This window comes from Chlorocebus sabaeus, chromosome 3, assembly GCF_047675955.1.
Source record: "Chlorocebus sabaeus isolate Y175 chromosome 3, mChlSab1.0.hap1, whole genome shotgun sequence".
NCBI lineage: Eukaryota > Metazoa > Chordata > Mammalia > Primates > Cercopithecidae > Chlorocebus > Chlorocebus sabaeus.
In genome coordinates this window covers 37,107,574-37,129,630 of record NC_132906.1, presented here as the reverse complement: position 1 = coordinate 37,129,630, position 22,057 = coordinate 37,107,574, and the positions used below count along the sequence as shown (strand labels likewise).

Sequence of the window (22,057 nt, the reverse complement as noted above, 5' to 3'; positions counted from 1 at the left end):
TAGGAGATATACCTAATGTAAATGATGAGTGAATGGGTGCAGCACACCAACATGGCACATGTATACATATGTAACAAACGTGCACATTGTGCACATGTACCCTAGAACTTATAGTAGAAAAAAACATGTGTAGAAAGTACAAATTAATACTTTAAAAATGATAATTATTTTCTCATGGTTAAAGAGGATTATTATGTTAAAATTTATTGTTACTCTCTCACCAGCTTGATATATATGTTTTCCCCTGAAATTTCAAGTTCGTAGAAGAATAAAAGGTGGGGCTTCAAGATGACTGACAAGAGGAAGGCATCTGATATTCACCCCTCCAAAAGGAGAACCAAAATAGCAATTAGCTGATCACACTTCAGATAGATCACCTTAGAGAGAATGCTGGAGTTCAACAGAGCAGAGACAGGAAATACCTAAGGCAAGGAATGAGAGGGAAGTGAGGCAACTTGCTTCACCGGGATTGGCTGGGAGCCTGGAGAAGCTCCCCAGTGCCAGGAAAGGGTGAGTAAGTGGCTCCCCAGCAGTCCACATTCACACTGTGGACTCCTGCACCCTTCCACTCGTGTGGGCCCTAAAAGCTGCCTGGAGACCACAAGACAACATTGCTTCAGAGAAGGAGCTTATGCTGATCTATCTGAAGTGTGATTATCTACTTCAGCATGAGCTTACCCACACACCCCTGAGTCCCAAGCAGCTGCAGCTCAGTGCTATTTTGAGAGCACAGGTTAGCCAGACTCTATTCAGTTTTGGGGCACAACAGCCTTGACATCTCCACATTCTTAGGGCAGAAGTGTAAGCCACTGGCAGCAGTCCACATTCCCACTGTAGTTATCTACAGTAGCAGAACCCACACATATTTAAAAGTGCCCTAGGAAAGGCTACCCTATTGAAGCTGCCACCTGGGGCCAAAACACATGTTCCCCAGCTGCTTATTTACAGCTACTGCCACTGAAAGCAACCCCAGCCTCCCCATCAACAGGGCAGCAGCACAGCAGCACAATAGCACACAAGCCCAGCCGCCGCTGCTTCCCCTACCTGAGCCTTCCACCAGGGGCCTGAGGTTTACCCCTTTCCTCTCCACCACAGCCAGCACGTGCACACACAACTGGGGGACCTGACGACAGGCATGCTCCACCTGACTCTACCCCACCCCCACATCCCCACTCATGCCTAAGCATGCTTTCCAGGGGCCTGGGGACTGTCATGCCCCATCTAACACATGATTACTTCTCCTGGGGCCTAAGATGGAGCCAACCCAATCCAACACTACCACAACAGCTGGCACCCACCTGTATATACCACCAGTGGGCCTGGGGACTGGCCTATGCAGCCCAAGGCAGCTACTGCCAATATCAGTGCAGACTGCTTGAGAGTGAGGGAATGATCCCACCATTGCTATTGCCATTGTCCATGCCATGTCCACTACTCAGGGACCCAAGTGTCTGGCAACCCACACAGCCCACAAGTGCCACTGCTGGCACCTGAGAAAGCTGCCTGGAGGTCCAAGAGTTGACCTGCCCTGAAGTGCTAATGCTGGTGCCAGTGTACACTACTCTGGAACCCAAGAACACGCACAGTAGGCCCACTGAGGCCACCACTGGGGCCCACGAACAGGCCTACCTAGGATTCCTCATCCACAGCAAAGCTTCACCATGGCCTCCTAAGACAGTGAGGAAACATAGACCCTACTGACACTGTGACATTGTTTACAGCTGAAAAAATCATGCAAAGACTACACTACTGCATGTACCCAGAATCAAAGCCTAAGTGCCCTACTCACCCAACAGCATAGACACATCTGTAGGAAAAATCTCCTCCCTCATGAAAAAAAAAAAAAAAAATTCAAAAGTGACTGACCAACCAGACGTGCAGATGTTAAGGGCACAGGAGAAGGACATAGGAAAAGCAAGGAAACATGACACCTCCAAAGGAAACCATTATCTCTCCAGCAACAGATTCCAGCCAAAAAGAAATCTTTAAAACACTGGAAACAGAGCTCAAAATAATAATAATAAAGAACTAAGTGAAATACAGGAGAACTCAGAAAAATAATCCAAAGAAATTAGAAAAACAAGTGAAGATATGGATGAGAAATTTACCAAAGAGATAGATATCATAAAAATAAAACAAACAGAAATGATGTAACAGAAGAATCTATTGAATAAAATACAAAATAGATTCAGAAGCTTCAACAACAGACTAGATCGAGCAGAAGAAAAAAATTCAAAAGTTGAATATAGGTCTTTTGAAGTAAGTCAGTAAGACAAAAATAAAGAAAAAAGAACTTAAAAATTGAAACAAGCCTATGTGACATATGGGACAGCATAAAGTGACCAAATATTTGAATTTTTGGTGAACCAGAAGGTGAAGAGGAAATAAAATGAATAGAAAAACTATTTAATGAAACAATAGATGAAAATTTCCCATGTCTAGGGAGAAATTTAGGCATCCAGATACAGAAATAAAACCCAAAAGCTGTTTTTTTGAAATGATAAACAAAATTGATATACCACTAGCTAGACTAACCAAGAAAAAGGAGAGAAGACCCAATTAAACACACTCAGAAGCAAACAAAAATAGACTAGGTATACGATACTGATACCATGGAAATACAAAAGATCATTAGAGACTATTATGAACAACTACATACTAACAAACTGAAAAACGTAAAGAAAATAGATACAGCCTTGGATGCATACAAACTGCCAAGATTGAATAAAAAAGAATTAGAAAACCTGAAAAGACCAATAATGAGTAATGAATTTGAATCAGTAATAAAAACTCTCCCAACAAGGAAACATCAGGATTGGATGATTTCACTGCTGAATTTTACCAAATTTTCAAAGAAGAACATAAATTGTCCTCAAACTATTCTAAATTAAAGAGGAGGGAATTCTTCCTAACTCATTTTATGAGACCAGCATTACCCTGATACCAAAACCAGACCTGTTCTATGTTCATGGATGGAAATAATTAACATCACTGAAATAAACATACTACCCAAAGCAAACTACAGATTCAATGCAATTCCTATCAAAATACTAATGCCATTTTTCACAGAAACAGCACAGCAAAGGAAGTAATCAGCAGGGTGAAATTTGTGGAATGGGAGAAAATATTTGCAAACTGTTTTCCTGAAAGAAGACTAATATTTGCAATATACAAAGAACTAGAACAACTCAACAGGAAACAAATAATTCCACTCAAAAGTGGGCAAAAGCCATGAATAGACACTTCTTAAAAGAAGACATATAAATGGCCAACAGGTATATGAAAAAATGTCAACATTACTAACTTTATTTTTAGTTTTTTTTGACAAACATCCATACTGTTTTCTATAGGGGCTGTTCTAATATACTTTCCCACTAACAGTACATAAAAGTTCCATTGTCTTTTTGTCCTTGCTAGCACCTGTTATTTTTTGACTTTTTAATAGTAGTCATCCTAACTAGGGTAAAATGATGTCTCATTGTGATTTTGACTTGCATTTTCCTGATGATTTAGGAAAAATTGAGAAGAATGTAATATAAAACAGGCACAAAATGAGAATAGAATAAAAAAATAAAAGGACTTTACATTTGTAAAGCATTTTTCAGTTTATTAACCATATTCTCACAAGTTTTCTCATGTTATCTTTGCAAAACCTCAGTGGCAAAGTAGGAATCATTCTTCTTGTTTTACACAAACTGAGTCTCAGAGAAAATTCAGAAGTCAATTCATGACAAAAATAAGCTAATAAATGGAGGAAGCAGGGTTCAAACACATTTTTGTTATTTTCACATCCCTTCATTTTTCTACCAATAGGTGCTACATTTCGGGAGTAGATGTTCTGCAGAGGACCAAGCAATCAGGGTAGATCCTCATGTTGAGACTATAATAAGGAGGGAATAAAAATCTTAAAATATACCCTAAACATAGTGCCACAGAGCTTAATCTGACTGTTTCTGAGCCATCATTAGCAGCAGTTTGTGCTTCTTCAATGCTTCATTTTTTATCATTTCCCTAACCTTAAATAGACACTCATTCTTGATTGACACATTTCTCTACTCTTACATGAACATTTCCAAATTGAGTTTAAACATTTTCAAACATTGATTTCTTTCTTTCACATCTTTTGTGAAGTTTTCTCTTATCTTTAACCCCACATTCAAACCTAAGTTGGGAATTCCTTACCAGTGCTGAGGGTGTCTTATATCTTGTATTAGTCAGGGTTCTCTAGAGGGACAGAACTAATAGGGTAGATGTATATATGAAGGCGGTTTATTAAGGAGTATTGACTCATAGGATCACAAGTTGAAGTCCCACAATAGGCCATCTGCAAGCTGAGGAGCAAGGAAGCCAGTCTAAGTCTAAAAACCTCAAAAGTAGGGAAGACAACAGTGTAGCCGTGTCTGTGGTCAAAGGCCCAAGAGCCCCTGGCAAACCACTGGTGTATGTCCAAGCGTCCAAAAGCTAAAGAACTTGGAGTCTGATTTTGGAGGGCAGGAAGCATCCAGCATGGGAGAAAAATGAAGGCTGGAAGACTCAGCAAGTCTGCTCATTCCACTTTCTTCTGCCTGCTTTATTCTAGCGGCGTTGGCAGCTGATTCGATGGTGCCCACCCAGAACGAGAGTGGGTCTGTCTGCCTCTCTCAGTCCACTGACTCAAATGTTTATCTCCTTTGGCAACACCCTCACAGGCACACCTAGGAACAATACATTGCATCCTTCAATTCAATAAAGTTGACACTCAATATTAACCATCACATGTCTATTTCCAGAGCACACATACCGATAACACTTTAATTGTATTTATCTTTCACTTAACTATAAGGTCTTTCAGTTTGTTTTATTTAAGCATCAAACTAACAATATGTATGCCAGGGACTGTGTTAAATGCTGAAGATACAAAGTGCAGGGCAACTACCTCCTTATCTTTGACAAATTGAAAACCTAGTGGGAGAAAACAGACACACAGATTATTCAATGCAATGTGGAGGGTGCAAAGGCAAAGACTTGCAATGAATCTTTAGTGCACTCAGTGCACAGGGGTCAGGTGCAACTTGATTCCTCAACAAGAATGCCAAACTTTTAACTACACCCAAGATCCTGTATCTGTTTGATAAAGGCAAAATAAACAGGTATTGCTTGAAAGTCAAGTTAGATGCATTGAATGGCAACATACAGAGAAGTAGCCAGGATCTAGATCACGAAAGCCTTTTTAAAATCCCACCTAGTTTGAAATTTCCATGTGTTGAACAGTGTAGATCCTGCTCTATAAGAATTAAAGGGAAATCTTATTAAGCATATCAATTCCACCAGGGAAACCTGAATAAAGTAGGTTAAATACATTAATCTCCAGAAATTATGATGCAAAATTGATAGAACCTATGATTTTTATTTTCCAAAAGATGATTCTGATGTAAGACAAGGAATCAATGCCTTAGTAACGTTTGGTTTACTTTAAGTGGGTAAACCATAGGTTCGAATTATCTTGTAGGTAGACCCTTCAGTTAGAGGGGTGGAGGGAGAATCTGAAGGGTGCAAGCAAGACTGGATGATTTTCACTATGAGAGTGCAAAACCTGAAAAGCCTCAAAAACTTGCTGTTCTGAACTTCTATGAACAGCTGCGTGGGAGCTGCAAGAAAGCTCACCATGACCTTCTGCCTATCCACAGGGAACTGCTGCTTAGAACTGCTATTATCCCACATGGAGCCCGCTCAGAAAACTGGCAATATCCCACGAGCACAAATAAGCATCAGAGAAATGCCATCTCATAAACAGACAGAAGCATTTGTGAACACAGCAGTAGGTCTGCTTGTCCACACTTGTCTTGGTGATTATAAGAATTACTCTTATATCCCCTTCTTGGGCATCTTTTCATAGTGATAATCATTCCCACACTACTCTGGACAGCTCTGTAAAAACAGACCCAACGTCCACCCACCTCCCATCTCTGGAATGATCTCTCAGTGACCAGGTATCCCCTTGGCCAACATACACATATTTTTCTCAAATCAGTTTCTCCACATTTTTTTTTGCCTTAATTAAACCTTAAAAATGCTGTTCCTTTGTACTTTTCTCAAGTAGGAAATGTTATTTCCTACTTTTATGTTATTATATCTTCATGCATCTTTAACTATGAAGACATGGAATCTTCTTTTCTCAATCATTACTGTCCTTTCTATCCATCACCCTGCTCTGACTTCTCTTCCCTTTTTGACCACCTAGATTCTGAGATACTTTACTTCAACAATTCTCTTGGAAATATTCTCAATTCTTTTTCCTCTAGTTTCTTTCATCATACAGCACTAGTAAACTTATCTTAGAAATATTCTCCATTCTGTAATCCCAGCACTTTGGGAGGCCAATGTGGGCGGATCACGAGGTCAGGAGATCGAGACCAGCCTGGCTAATATGGTGAAACGCCATCTCTACTAAAAATACAAAAAATTAGTCAGGCATGGTGGTGCACACCTGTAGTCCCAGCTACTCAGGAGGCTGAGGCAGGAGAATCCAGGCTTGAACCCAGGAGGCGGAGGTTGCAGTGAGCTAAGATCGCGCCACTGCACTTCAGCCTGGGTGACAGAGCAAGACACTGTCTCAAAAATAAAATAAAATAAAATAAAATAAAATAAAATAAAATAAAATAGACATATTCTCAATAATTTTTCCTCTAGTTTCTTTCATCATACAGCACTAGTAAGCTCCAGTGTGGATGCTCCCATATTACAGCCTCCATGACTTCTCCTCAACAGCCAAATATTGATAGAGAATGCCACAACATTCAGCTGCTTTGTTTCAATTAAATTAATATTCTTGCCCTCCCCTGACTTTATTTCTCTAGTAAGCTTGTTTTCCTGTTCCCACAGATGATTTCATAGCTTTCCACTCCTACAGCCCCGCCATCCATTTTATAGATCTTCTTCTTTTAACTGGTAGCTAATGACCTCACCTCAGTTAAGGCCACCATTATTTCTTACCTGGGTTGCTGCAACTGCTTGCAGAGTAGTGTTTGATTTCATACTCCCGATCATCAATTCATTATCTATTTGTGGCAAAAATGTAGTTGGAATTGTGCTACCCAATTGCTTAAAATCTTTCAATGACTTCCCAATGCACTTAGAATACAATTCAAACTTGTTTCTACAGCTGTCTAGGGACTGCATATCGGGCCTTTCCTGTCATAATTCTTTAGTCACATTAGTGCTTTTCTTAATGCCTCAAATATGCCAAGCTTTGTCCAACCATGGGTGTTTTTCTCTGCCTAGAATGCTTCTTGCCGACATTTCACCATTATTAAACACACAAATACATTTTTCTCTTTCATTACATCTCAGAAAAAATGTCTCATTTTCAGCCAGGCTTTCCTTAGCCACCATTTATCTAAAGTAGTCCTTGACTCTTTTATCTTCTGTATGAATCCCATGTCTATTTCCTATTTTGCACAGAAGGAAGGCCACACAACCCAAATTTAGATGTAATAAAACTGCAGTGTGTTCCTATTCTCTGCTCAATCCCTTCTCCTACTTTACAAATGTGGGTGGGAACGGGACTGCTCAGTTCCCATCTCCTGCTGGGATTGGGGGTATTTGCTTATCTATATTTCGGCTTTACTTACAATATTAATAGTGAAGTTTGAATATATGTATTAAATTTCAGAGTTTTAAAATTTTATGCTTACTTAAATTTATCTTCTTCCTGTAATAGCAATTAATGAGGGCAAGGACTACTTCATTCTTGTTCATCATCTATGTATACCGTAGCTAATACAGCATAATGCATACATTGACACATACACAATATTCATCCTCGTTTCAATAACTATTTAAAGCACAACACATATGGTGTGTGTGTGTGTGTGTACTCATTCCTATTTGGATTCAGAAAATTTAAGCTTTTTCAGGAAGTTAAAACTTCAACTCTCCGTAAAACTTAAAACTTACTTCCTTTCGTCACCTTTATGCTGCTTAGAGTTACAGATTCAGATGAAGTCGAATTTCAAAAATTAGACTCTTACAAACTTCTCCATACCTCAAGTCTTTTATATGCCTGTGGTTATAAACCAAATGACCAGCCAAATAGTTAAACCACATTTCTGTAAATAGTCAGTATTATAGAGAAAAAACTTGTCAAGTTAATTTTCACCGTTGTTTTAGAAAAAGTAAACATGTTTCTTTACCACAGAAATTCTCGAGTTGATATTTGAAGATGTCCTCAAAGTTCCAATTGGATGTATTTATGTGGCCTGGAAACCCCTGTATTTTTAAATATTGACTTACAGTATTATTATCCAAGATACATTAATTTGGTAAACTCTGCCCTAAACTCTTTATTTTCAGTATTCATATACATAAATAGATATCATTTCCAGTATTCCATTGCATTCAATCATTTGAAGTTTTATTGGAGGATAGCAATTATTCCTTTTCTCTTTCAATTATGACTCTGGATATTTTCAATACAAAAGATCTGGATGACTGTTTCTTAGCTTACTTAGGTGCAATAGGTAAAAATGATTCACAGTCTATTTGCTAGGGCTGTTTCTCTAGCCCCTATCTTTGCTCTGGAAGGGGCATATGGCCCTGTTCATGTAATTCCTTGTTACAACTTGGAAGGCCCTAGCAGAGCACTCTGACCTGCTTATGTCAATGCTGTTAGTCCCCCATCAGCTCCCACTTGCTCAGCTGATGGACTATAGTTGTAAGGTACCAGTCTTTTCTTCATCTATGGCTGGTATATGAGATTAGCTAGTATTACTGCACTGTCCACTTCACATTTAGCTTTCCGATAATTTCTATTATCAGAACTAACTATACTCGCCATCCTCTAGATGAAAAAGAAAAGATGAAAAGAGGTGAAAGAAAAGGTAATTCCTTCTTGTTATTTCATAAATATAAAATCATGTTCTCTGAAAACAAAAATACATCGTAGTCTATTAGAAAAGTGCATTGTACTTTGTATTCCCAGGATATAGGGATTGTAACAATCTTATTGTCAGGTTGTTTAAACTCAAACAGTATTGCATAAATTGTATACATATTTGTGTTGAGTTAATTGAGAGTATATATTTGCATTATTTAATGTTTTATAATTATGTACTCTATAAAATATTCTGTATTTGTATACTTTATACCATATTTCAAACATTGTATATATCTGACCCCTAATTTTAACAATGTCTATATATGTATATAATGTTGCATGTATTTTCTAGAATTTATGTCTATATTTTTTCAATTCAGAGGAATACGAAGTTATCAAAAACAAATAGAAAATTATGTTTGCTTTAATTTCAATTATTATTAGTTCCCTATTCTGTGAAAACCCATGTAAAAGCTGAGTAGGAAAGTGTAAACCGGAAAGCAGATAAATTTGTACTTATTTGGTCATTTCATTGAGGGTGTATTTCTAGTGTGAGAACACAGGTCATTACTTTAATGAAATTATTGATGCCTTGAGGCAAATATAATCTTTACCATAAAATACTTGGTTGATGCAAATTTGTAAGTCATAAGGAAAAATAAAAGCAAGAAATATCAATCTATCCACTAAGAACTTTGTAGCCTCCGTAAGCCCCTTCCCCAGGATATTTCCTGCTACCCTTTCACACAGGTACCTGCCAATGTGAATGTTATGTATATTATTCCCCACATGTTCTTTATAGTTTTACCATGTATGTAGCTATCCCTAAGTAACATGTCATTTGGTTTCACATGTTTTTGGCTTGATATAAATCAGATTGTGCCGTGTATACTCTCCTATGACTTGCTTTTTAAAACCATTTTGACCTGCTGAATTCAGTCATGATAATATGTGGTTGTAATTCAGTAATAATCATTATTGTATAGTGTGATGCCATTTTTATTTTTCCATGTTACTCTTAATGGACTTTTAGGTTACACTGTCTTTTTCTGCTATTTTAAACAATGCTACTTAAAAATTTCTGTATCTATTTCTTGGCACGCACGTGCAAGTAGAATTGGTGGTTCTTAGAGTTTATAGATCTTCCACTTCATTCATATGATGCTCAATTTTTTCAAAATAGGTTGTATGTATTAATACCTCTACCAGCTTTGTATGGGAATTATCAGATGAAATTTCCTGTTGTTCTTCATTCATATTAGAATTGGATATATATTTAATTTTTTTTTTTGCCCATGTTGTGGCATAATTATATCTCATGTGGTTTTAATTTGCATTTTTTTGTTTCCAAGTAAGGTTGATAGTATTTTCAAATGTTTGAAGGCCATTTATTTTCTTCTGAGAACAAGATTTCTGCCCTTTTCTTCTTCCAAGTTATTTGTGCTTACTCTCCTTAGAGTAGTCCTCTTTCTAGTCTTGATACTAAGCCTTTGCATATAACTTGCCAAAACACCACAGTTCACGGAGTTTTTTCCTTAGTCTCCCTTTTTAGTATCTTCTAGTTAATAGAAATTCTCAAATTATTAGACTTCATCAATATTTTCTTCATGGTTTGGATTTTGTAGCTATAAATCTTTTTATATTCTGAAGTGATATGAAGGTTTTTATTATCTTTGGAAATTAAATTTTATGAATGAATGAGATAGGCATTCAATTCTTCCCATGTTCATAGCCAAATGTCCCAGCCCCAGTTGGATATCCCATTCTTTGACAGTGATCTGTAATGCTGTATTTTGTCTGCCCTATTGTCAATTTGTTCTTCTTATGTCCAGGTCCATTCTTATTTTATTCCTTTAGTTTATGTAGGTCGTGCTAGTTGTTAATGAAATTTTGTCCAATTTGTTTTCTTCAGGAGGCTCGTGGCTATTCTTGATTCTTTTTATTCCCATTAACATTTTGAATCAACATACCAAGTTGTCTCAAAGAAAGACAAAAGACACACATGAAAATCTTGAGATTTTAATTAAAACTTAGTTGACTCAATAGACATATTTAAGGAGAAATGATATATTATCATTTAGGTATTCTTTAATGTTTTTCAGTAACATTTTATATATGAGCCTGGTGATTTTTGTGGAGTGATTTTTTAACAATTTATAATGGTCATAGAATTATTCAGATTTATATATCCTCTTGAATATATATTTTATAAGTTTATTTTTCTTAAATTTCTCTAAATTTTTGCTATCAAATTATAATAGTTTCTTATTTACTGTTTGATTTCTGCTGTATCTATAGATACCCCTTTTTTTCATTTCTCTTTTTTTTTTTTCCTTCATCCATCCTTTCCTCTCCATCTCTCTAACACACAACCACACACACACACACATATACATGTGTGAGAGAACTTTTGCAATTCTATTTTTGTATTAATCTTGGCACAGGTTGATGATTTTATAAAAATTTTTACAATTCTAATGATTCATTACATCTTTCCCGCTATATTATTATATATAACATATATAAATATGTTATATGTTATTATATAGCAATATTATATAGAAATTCACCAATTGCTTTTTTATCATGACTGTTTATTTTCTTTCTCTATGTTTTTGTTGTGTAGTCTCTTGTATATATTGTGTTGTATCTTGTATCATTGTGTTGTCTCTTGTATCTATTATATGACTTAGCTCCCTGATTTTTGTCCTTTCTTCTTTTGTGCCAGAAGATTTTCAGTGTATACATTTTCTTTAAATATCACTTTAGCTGAATCATAAAATTTTGATTTGTGATATTTTATTATTTTTCAGTTCTTTTTAATTTTTCTAAAGAATGTTTTCCTTGACCAATGAATATTTCTAAAGTATTGGTGTATTACAAATTTATAACCTGGTGAAATCTTGTTTTTTAACTCCCTTAGTGTTATTTACTTCAGGCTTAATTACTTTGCAATTAGAGTACATGTTGTGAGTTATACAGATTCATTTAAATTTGTTGGGATTGCCTCATGTGATCAGTCTTTGAAAGGAAAGTTCATTCCCTAAAATTGTGAAGTTCGTTCCCTAAAATGTTCATTCCCTAAAATTTCTGAAAAAAAATTTCAATCTCCACAATAGTGTTTATTCCTTATATCTATCTCATTTTTAAAAATCTTGTTAACTGTGTTACCCACATCTCTGATATTCTTACGGATTAATTTTTCTATCTGATTTATAACTATACTGAGAGATACTAAACATTCCTATTATGATGTTGGGTTTGTCAAGTTTTCCATGCAGTTTCGTTAGTTTTGTTTCACATATGTTGAAGCTATATTACTTTATGTATGCAGACTTAAATTACTATATCTTCCTAGTGAACTGAATATTTCATGACTACATTGTGACCTTATTTATCTATTTTCTCTGTGTGGAAGATTCTATCTTGGAAAGATGACTGCAATGACATCTCCTGTCTTATAGACTCTTTTTACAATATGATTTGACACTCTTTCCATTGAGAGACGGGTCTTTGTTCCCACCTCTCGAACCTGGGAAACTTGTGATTAAGGGGAAAGTAACACTGTGTGCCATCTGAAACTAGATTGTAAAAGACAATAACATTTCTACTGAGCTGCCATGTTGAAGAACCGGAGAACATGAGATACTACATAGAGAGGCCACATTCAGGTTTTCTGGCCAACAGCCAAGCTAAGGTCTAAGCTGAGAGCGGCATCAACAGTAAATCATGTGAGTAAATGCTCTTCCATATGGTATCTATTCTTTGCCATTGAATCAACCCCAGACTTTGAATCTTTCCAGCTAGGGCCCCAGACACTGAGAATCAGAGACAGGTAGTCTCGATGCATTGTTTGAATTACTGACCCACAGAATCTAAAGCATAACATTTTAAAATGCTTTTTAGAGGATTATTTATTAATATTCCACAGATTACTGAAATAATCTGGTCATAATTAGTCACACCGGCATTCTTTTGATTATTAATTCTGTGATATGCCACATAGGATTTAGTACTGCTACATGTAACCAAACAACCAAACTGAACTGCAAGGCTGCTTTTTTCTCTTACATAAAAGAAGTCTGGAGACAGCTCAGAAATGGCAGCCCATGGAACAAAGTTCCTTGTCTCTTTTTCTTATGTCATTTTTAGCACAACACTTTACTTTTTAATTTTACCTCATGTTCACATTTCAGACATCATGGAGGGAAAATGGGAATAAGTTCAAAATAGGTCTTCCTTCCAATGAACGGATCCTCTATTAAAGAGAGTTCCTTGAAGCCACAGTTTATGCTTCATTAGCTACACCTACCACAAGGCAGCCTGGAAAATACAGTTTTAAGTTTGACAAATTGCCATTTGAAGAAAATCATTGTTCAGTTGCTAAGGAAAACTGAGAAGTTATATTTGAAATAGTTCCTGCTGACATTATTTGCTACAAGTGGTGCATCTTCTCCTTTCACTCTAGCTGTATCTCTGTTGTTCTAGTGAAAATAGTACAAAGCTGGAGTGTTTGCAGTTGGACCATTTTTGGATTTTATTAATACATTCATATTTATTGTGATGAGATTGATGTCTACCGACTTATCTTGTGTTTATTTTTCTATCTTCTTATTGAAAATCTTTAAAACATTAACAATCATAGACTTAGAGCCTAAACGTAATCACTTAATTAATGTACTTAATCTTCACATTGATAATGTTCAGGAGGACTCACTACACAGCCTACAGATTCGTGATTTTTATCTTTGACACCAAGATACATGGTAACAAGGAAGTTGTTTTCTGACACAATTATTTAAAAACAATTCAAGGGATAGAGGATAGTATAATTTTTGAACCACTGTAATGTTACAAGTGTGAACAGCATTTTAAAGACTTTGATCAAATATTGGAAATAATGTCATTTTGGTTCTGAGAGAAGCCAGAAACAGCTAGTGCAAGTGGAAAATAAGAAGCATGATAGCTATGGAGTAGGTTTAATAGGGGGTGCTAGTGGCTTGTGTAATCTGAAGTATGTCTTAGGTGTTTATTTTTTATTATTATTATTTTTTTACTGTAGGTAAAAGAGCTAACTTCCACTTGCTCTAGAAATGAAGGATTTATTCTAAGAAAATGAGTCCAGAACAGAAATAAAAATACAGCCAGACCTTACTGAGTCCAAAGGAGAAAACTGGAGAGCTATTAGCAGAGGATGCCGTTCTCTCAGGACAGATTCTGCTTATTGTTTCCTTTTCTCTCTTCCTTTCCCATTTCTCATCTCCGTGGATGCCCGGTTGGTTTCTTCAATTTATTTCATTTCCCTCTTTCTTGCATTTAGGTTCTCCAGATTTCTTTTCTCATTCATACCCCATAATGATTACCCCAGGTTCTTTCCCATCATGACAACACAGAATGCATTATTTTTGCCACTACTGAAGACTGGCAAATATCATCTGTTATTTCATAGTCAAGTTTTTCTCTGAGAGAGGGGAGTTTTCTGGTTCTGCTTGTATTCTGTATCTGCTTGTATTTCTGGTTCTGCTTGAACCAGGTTGCAGCCCTAGTTCACTGACCAGAATATGGATCAATTTTCCTTGATCAGGTTTATACACCTAATCTAATCAGTTGAAGCCCAGGTTTGGATAAATCATATGGTATATAACTCAGCAGGGGCAATCTAGGGCCCTGATAGAGACATATGTAACATATAATGTATGTGCATGCATGTTGGTAGCTTTTGAAGCTGAAAGTATTATATTAGTTTTCAAAATTCTAATAATATGTACCTGCTATCCATTGGCAAAGTGGTTCCAATGTTCTCTGCTTGTGAAAAATTCCTATTTTTGACCTGCAGACAGCATTAGAATGATTTTTAAATTCACGTGTAGTTTTTTCTCTTATATGCATTTAATGAACTTCAAATTTTACAACAGTTTAGATTTACAAAATTGTTGCAAAGATAGTACTAAATTCATATGTGTCCCTAATTTACTCTACATTAATATGGTACCTTTGGCACAATTAATGAACCAATAATTATACATTAAAATTAACTAAACTCCATAATACATTTGGATTTCCTCAGTTTTTTCCTATTATTCTTTTTCAGTTCCAGGATTCCGTCCAAGATACCACATCACATTTAATACTTATAACTTCTTAGGGTCCTGCTGGATGTGACTGTTTTCTTCTTTTATTTCTTTTTCTTCTTCTAGCTTAAAAGAATTCTAAGCTGTTTTCTTGATTTGTTTCAAAATTCATATTGATAGAGCTTTGGAAACACTTTTGCAAGTCTACAGTAGGATTAAAAGCTTAATTAATTCTGTACCTTAATGGAAGTATGAAGTCAAGCCAAATGAAAAGCAAGGGTAATACAAAATACTTGTTATTTTTAAAAAAATGACATTTAAAGCCCTATGATACTAATATTCTTGTTGAAATTGTTTTACTTTGCATATCTATTTACAAAATTTTACTGATGAAATAATTTATTGCTACATTTAACGTGTACTTAATTAAACATTATAAAATCTACAAGTCACACTTACTTAAAATTCTTTCATAATTTTAAATTTAATTATCTGAAAATTATCAATCATCTTATTAGTCAATATTGAAATTGCATGCATGTCAGTATAATTATTAATGCCAGCCCATTTACTGGCTCATTTACTCTGGCTATGCACAATTAAGTGTGACATTTAAAAAAGAACACTATTTTCATCATGATACAATCATTTTTTCTGAAGACCAACAAAAGATCTATTTCTTATAATTCTGTTACTTATTGTTTTTCTGACTAAATTCATAGACCAAGAGAAACCAGATGGTAATGGAAAATATACCAGTAGTAGTCTATTTAATTGGTGTCTTAAATTGTTTTTCTTTCTATTCCAGAAAGATCTATATTTTATTTCTTTTACTACAGGAAGGCAAGAAAATTCAGTCTCTTATATTTTATACTTTACATTTATTTCTCATTTGAATGTTACACATTCTGTGATACAGATAAAGTAAATATAAACTCAGCATCAGCACGGCTCATCCACCTTTGGGTACAAGTAAAAGCAGATAAATATTAATACACGTATTATATTGACTCATTTAACCACTTTTGCAAAATGCAGGACCTCCTTCTCTTTTCCAATGGTCTATTCATTCTCTTGTACCATGTGCTTCTTGATGAAGTCCAATCTTAACAAGCCATTGGGTGAGAATGCAATGTTGATTCCTGACAGATTAAATGCACTTATTATTTGATTGACTGCTCTTAGAATGTATACATTGCATTTGTTTTTCCTTTTGTATCATTCACTATTTTGTTTAAATAATTTTTGTAATTCCTATTATGTGCCTAACTCTCCTTTGTATGTGATACTTTTATGGTGTATCAATAGACTTGTTTCTTGGCTTTAAGAATTTTATATCCTTAATTAGATAAAAAATACAAGCAATAGACAGGTACATAAGAAATAGACATGAAAATTTCAAAAAATGATGGTTGCTATGAAGAAAATGCAGTATGGTTATGTGAGAAAGAGTAATATAGTTGCTACTGAGATGGCATGTAAGTTGAGATTCAATGATGAGAAAGAACCAAATGTGAACGGTCAGAAGAATAGGGATCCAATCAAAAGAAACAGTCAGCTTAAAATCTCAAAAGCTTCAAGAACTTAAGTAGTATTTCCAAAGAAATATGTAGCCATAACACATTGAATGAAGGGAAGAGTTTCTCCTGAAGCGATTTGAAGAAGCCATAATAGGACCAGATAGCCTTACTTTTAGAAAACAGAAGTAATTCTAATTCCAATATAAAAGAGCCCAATGTAAAGGCAGTTATATCATTTAATACCAAGCAAGTGTTCTGTATACCAACCATACTCAAATTTTAACTTTTCCCTGATATAGCATATTCTTTTAAGGTTTCTCCTTTGCTATCAAACCCTTCCACTTTCTTCTTCTCTGCCTGTAGAAAAGCCCTATTCATCTTCTAAGACAAGCTAAAGTGTTCCCTTCCCTGGGGATAACTCTTGACATCCTCAGGATATAAGGTCCCAGAGCACTCTGTGAATATTGCTTACATGGAACTTATTACATTGTAATCTGCCTCCCCCACTCCTGCTTTATGAGCTTGTCAATGAAAAGGCTTTATCTCATTCATTTTGCATTTCTTCCCTCCCCACTGTGACCACCAGGCAAAATTGAACTTTTTACAAAATAATTACTGGTTGAATAAATAAAGAATAATTTAATTAATTGAATAATTTTTAAAGAAAATATATTTTAAGAAATGTTTAATATTTATTTTTAACTGGGATTAATACAAACAGGCAAATGAAGCTACAACACAGTGCAGATGCAATTTTTGACTTCAAATATATTGGTGTTAATGAAGTAACAATAAATGCGTATTGGTTATAGTTTATTGGGTTTGGGGAAAAAGATATACATGGAAAGCTGTCAGAGACTTAGCTACTCTTTTAGTTGGATGCAAAGTAGCAATTTGGCTGATATATACCCAAATGTTTAAATCAATTACTGATCATATTCTTTCATAAAAAGAGAAAAGCAATAACACTTTGAACATTTTTTTGCATTATTGGTATTTTATTCGAGGCAAACTTGAAAGTACATATTGTGAAAAGTAGATTCTAAGCATTCTTGTGGCTGGAATTTCAATATTTTTCCAGCTTGACATCTCTGTTTTTGTTGTAGGGAAAACATCAGGGTGTTGGGTCAAGTGTTGACATTTTGGCAACATCATTACCATCAACTGCTAATGTCAACTTAATTTGAAGGAGTTAAAAAGAAGTTTTATAAGGAAGTGAACACAGCTCCCACATGTTAGGAGGCATGCCAGATATTGTTAATGCAAGTGACACAGGTCAGATGTTTCTTCAATTTTTCTTGACTATCCGGAAAATGAAGAGCTCAGTTGTTGATGTGCTCATCATAGGTTGATTGCTTACAGAGACAAAAGTTATTTAAATAGATAAGAAATTTCTTTAGAGTCATTTTATGCTGTTTAACAGAGATGAATTTTTGTGAATAAACAAAATTATAAGTGAAATTTTCAAATAACAATAACTGCTTCTTTTTGCTGTCAGCTAAATTATAGTTAGCTTTACAATATAAAATGTTAACATGAAAATGTCTAATGTAGTGAAATGGTAATATTTCTTGCAAACTGATGCCAGAAACTGTTAATATAGACCCAACAGCTTTAGGCCTTATCAGAGCAAGAGCTGAAAGTGCTGCAATATCTGAATAATTAGTGGGGAATATCCCGTTGCCCATACATTGCCACTTTCAAGCATAGAACCTTAGAAAATCTGCACAAGCTAGTCTCACATGTCATTAACTCACACGTCTGAAAGTGAACGCAGGTAAATGTTTCTGGTATTTTAGAGAGACACTGGGAGTGATGCCATAATCTTTTACATTGGTTCTGTGATCTCTTTATAAGACCTGGGGTCACTATCAAACACAGTAACAGAGACAGGTAACCCCTTTATACTGTAACCCCACGTGTTAGAACCTAGTATGTTATCTATTATAATGGGACTTTAATTTAACCTGGATGTTTCAGCCATACCCCTCCACATTTCAGTTCTTCATCCACAGACCTATTAATAATTCATTCAGTATCACTTAGCATACATTTTACATACCAAAGTTAGCAAAATTATTTACCTTTATTATAATGATGATGATTATTATGTGAGGTAGGGTCTCGTTTTGTTGCCCAGGCTGGAGTGTTGTGGCTTGATCACAGCTCACTGCAGCCTCCATCTCCTGGGCTCAAGTGATCCTCCCTCCTCAGCCTCCTGGGTAGCTGGGACCACAGGTGTGCACCACCACACCTGGCTAATGTTTTGTAGAGACATGGTTTCGCCATGTTGCCCAGGCATGTCTTGAATTCCTGAGTGCAAGTGATCTGCCCTTCTTGGCCTCTCAAAGTGGTGGAATTACAAGCATGAGCTATTGCACTCAACCTAACTTTATTATATTCTCATTTTTGGCTTTTCTACAAGGAGGACATACAATGAAGGCATTTTTGTAAGGTAAGTAATATAAGGAGGAGGAAAAATTCCATTCATAATCTCACTATTTAGAAACAACAACTATACACATTTTGAAATGTCTAAACAAATATTTAATGGGTGCATAATATACAATTTTTATTGTATAGTTTGTTATAATATTTAATTAGTTTCTCTATTTATATTTCCAACCTTGTACTAATATAAGTAAAATCACAATCTTGTCTTTATACCTAAAGTTTTGAATGGTTTCTTCAAAACAGCTTCTAAGATTTGCGAAGACATAAGATAAAAATATTTTTTATTTTTTGGCAAAAAAAATGTTGTATTAGCCCTTCAGAAATTCTTCTTATTTATATTTTATCACTAAATGATTGCCAATGTCATAAACTCTTAAGAGGCTGAGTATCACATAATAGAATTTAATTGTGACTATCATATGTAAATAAATGATGCTTAAGTACTTCATTAATTCAATGAACATTAACATTTTTGATCCATAACAAGAAATTAATATTTGTACTTCCCATGTTGTATAATTCTTTTCATTTATCTGATGGATTTTAGTGTTTTCATTATCAATTGTTGACTGGCATTATATTTTTGGTAAAATCTCTAGCATTTATATTTATTTCCTTGCATAGCCTTTGTCTTCTTCTTGGGGATTTTCATCTACTTTGTGTGAAAATAAAATTATTTCTGGAATCCTTGTATATAGCTAGTTGGCTCCACCCCACAGCCACCATTTGTGGTATTACAACTATAGGCAGTGTCAGTTTTCTTCTCCTGTGCTGTCTATTTTCTGCATCAATCAGTTTTTTTTTTCATCAGGGCAGTGAGGGGTTTGCTTAAGTGATATCTTAAGTATTACACCTTAACATGTTTTGTTACTTGACTTTTTAAGAACAAGGACTAGGTTATTCTTTTATTATCATTCGGCATTAAGCAAAAAGTGGTGTGCAAAACGAACACCTTTGTATTAAAACAAAACAATAGTTGCTAATTAATGGCACAGTGCTACTTGGTATTACGATTCTGTACATGTTGTGTTTGGCTCAGATGTACAGTTATGTTTTTTAATTTCCTCAAAAAGACTGCACATTTGGTCAAGGCTTGTGTTATTTCTTTTATATAATCTCTTGAATGCCGCTTACGCAGTGTGTGTTAAATAAATGCTTTCCAATTATTGGGGTAGAATAAACAACTGGGTGTTTTATTTTGTTGGAGTGCTAATAATAAATGGCAAAGAAGTAAAAATTAATCTGAAGTATGAGGCAGAAGTTAAAAAGAAATAAGTTTCGAAACAGTTTCAAAGAATAAAAACACATTTAGAATAAATGGATTGTAAAATAATTGTAATCTAGCTAGATATTTTTGTGGATGAAATATAAACTTAAACAAAAGTGTCCCTTGATTATCTTAGTCTCTGAATGTGCTGCAATGACTAAATCAACAGAAGATATACTTGTTCAATGTGGAGTTCTTGGACAAAACACTTATTTAGAAATCTCAATACTGTTTCACATTGAGGATTTGTTCCATATATTCATTCATGGAATGGTTATAACTCTTTTCCCAGATAGATTACATCGAGTAATTTGTTCACTTGAAATTGCCACCGTATATTTTTTGGCTTTCAAAATTATTATTTACTAAATTGAGACATGTAAATCATAGGCAAGAGAGGGGGTGAAAATATTTTTCCAGTGTGCTCTGTTTTCCTCCACATATGAGTATTCTTTCAATCACATTCAGGAAGTATTTTCTTTGTCTTTAATATTAAAATTTTTGTAGGTGAATTTTAAGATAAACATTGAGATTTTAAGATTTATTTATACATTATTAGAGTAGAAGAATATAGTATTTTGATACTACATTAGAAACTGATGTATTAGTAACAGTATTATTACAACAGTAACAGTACAGCACTATTTTATTCTAAAAATGGGCTAATTTTCCTTTGAATATAAATGTAGCTTGTGTCAGAAATACTTCTGAATATATCTATAATAGTCATTTAATTACCTTTTTACTGTTGAATATAATATCTACATATAAATGTTGTAACATATTTTATAGACACTTTGTTTAAAATTTATGTTTGATTTCAAAAACTTATGTGAAATTCCATTGTTTTTACTTCATAGGCACATTTTAGATGGTTGTATACCATGCGTATATGAGTGTGGACAGACAAGCAAACACATAGGGGCATACAGTTCTGTTGAGAAACTTCTCTATCTTCGTGACAGGTTCATATAAGAGATACTATATGCTTGCTAATGAACCTATTATGGGCAGATAGACAAAAAAAAAAAAAAACCCTCCTATACACAAAGAAAAGTTAGTTGAAGACATGTAACTAAAGAGCAAATTTATTAAAACTGAAATCAACAGTTTTAAAACAATAACCATGATGGAATTTATTACTTTAATCTGATGGCTGGATGGACAAGGGCATGTGGGTTTCTGTCTCACTTCAGTGTCCATAGTGCCAAGTGCAGTGTGCCTGATGCAAGGGAAAGCAGTTAATAAATATGCACGAAATGGAAAAATGAATGAATGAATATAACATATATAAACATATCTGCAAATATGCAAATCAGTCGTTGAGGCTGAACTAGATGCTTAGTTACAAGAAGAAACATTGTATCTTACCATCTTAGTTAACAAATGACACTATTTCAAAACCAAGCATCTTTCTATGTACCGACAAGTATTTATGACCAAAGAGAGCTAAACAATTTACTTCAGATGATTCAGATGTATAAATAAGACTAACACAATTGAATGAGCTGTTTCCCTATTCTGGGGAATTCGCTTCAGTTCCATCTTGATTAGTGGCAAGTGCAGTGCATCCTAGCTATTCTTTGTCTTTTGTTCCTACCTTAGGTGTTTCTTCTGGAGGCATCTGTCACACTGTATTCGGTTCACTCTGCATTCTGTTAATGCTTTGAGCTAGCTGTAGGGTATCTGCTTAGGAGCAACTAGAGGTACTCCCAGTAGGGACAGTGACATGCGGAAAAAATAAGCAGAAACTACCCACGGAGGTACTGGCTTCCAACAATTTTGCAGAAGTGTGAAGATTTACAGTAGAAAATAAAGCACCTCATGCTGGGTCTGGCTCCAAGCCTCCCTCAAGAACTTTCCACTTAGGCAATCTCTTTTATCCTGTGAG

At 35.0% G+C, this 22,057-nt stretch overlaps 1 protein-coding gene across 1 annotated transcript in view; it reads right to left on the bottom strand.

The window, feature by feature from the left end:
- LOC140711437 (uncharacterized) overlaps positions 1-7,158 on the bottom strand; it is a 112,130-nt gene extending 104,972 nt beyond the window's left edge. The window contains exon 1 of the mRNA XM_073014552.1: positions 6,973-7,158. Within this exon, the coding sequence (XP_072870653.1) occupies positions 6,973-7,158 (186 nt within the window). The remainder of the gene's footprint in view (positions 1-6,972) is intronic.
- Positions 7,159-22,057: the final 14,899 nt, after the last annotated feature.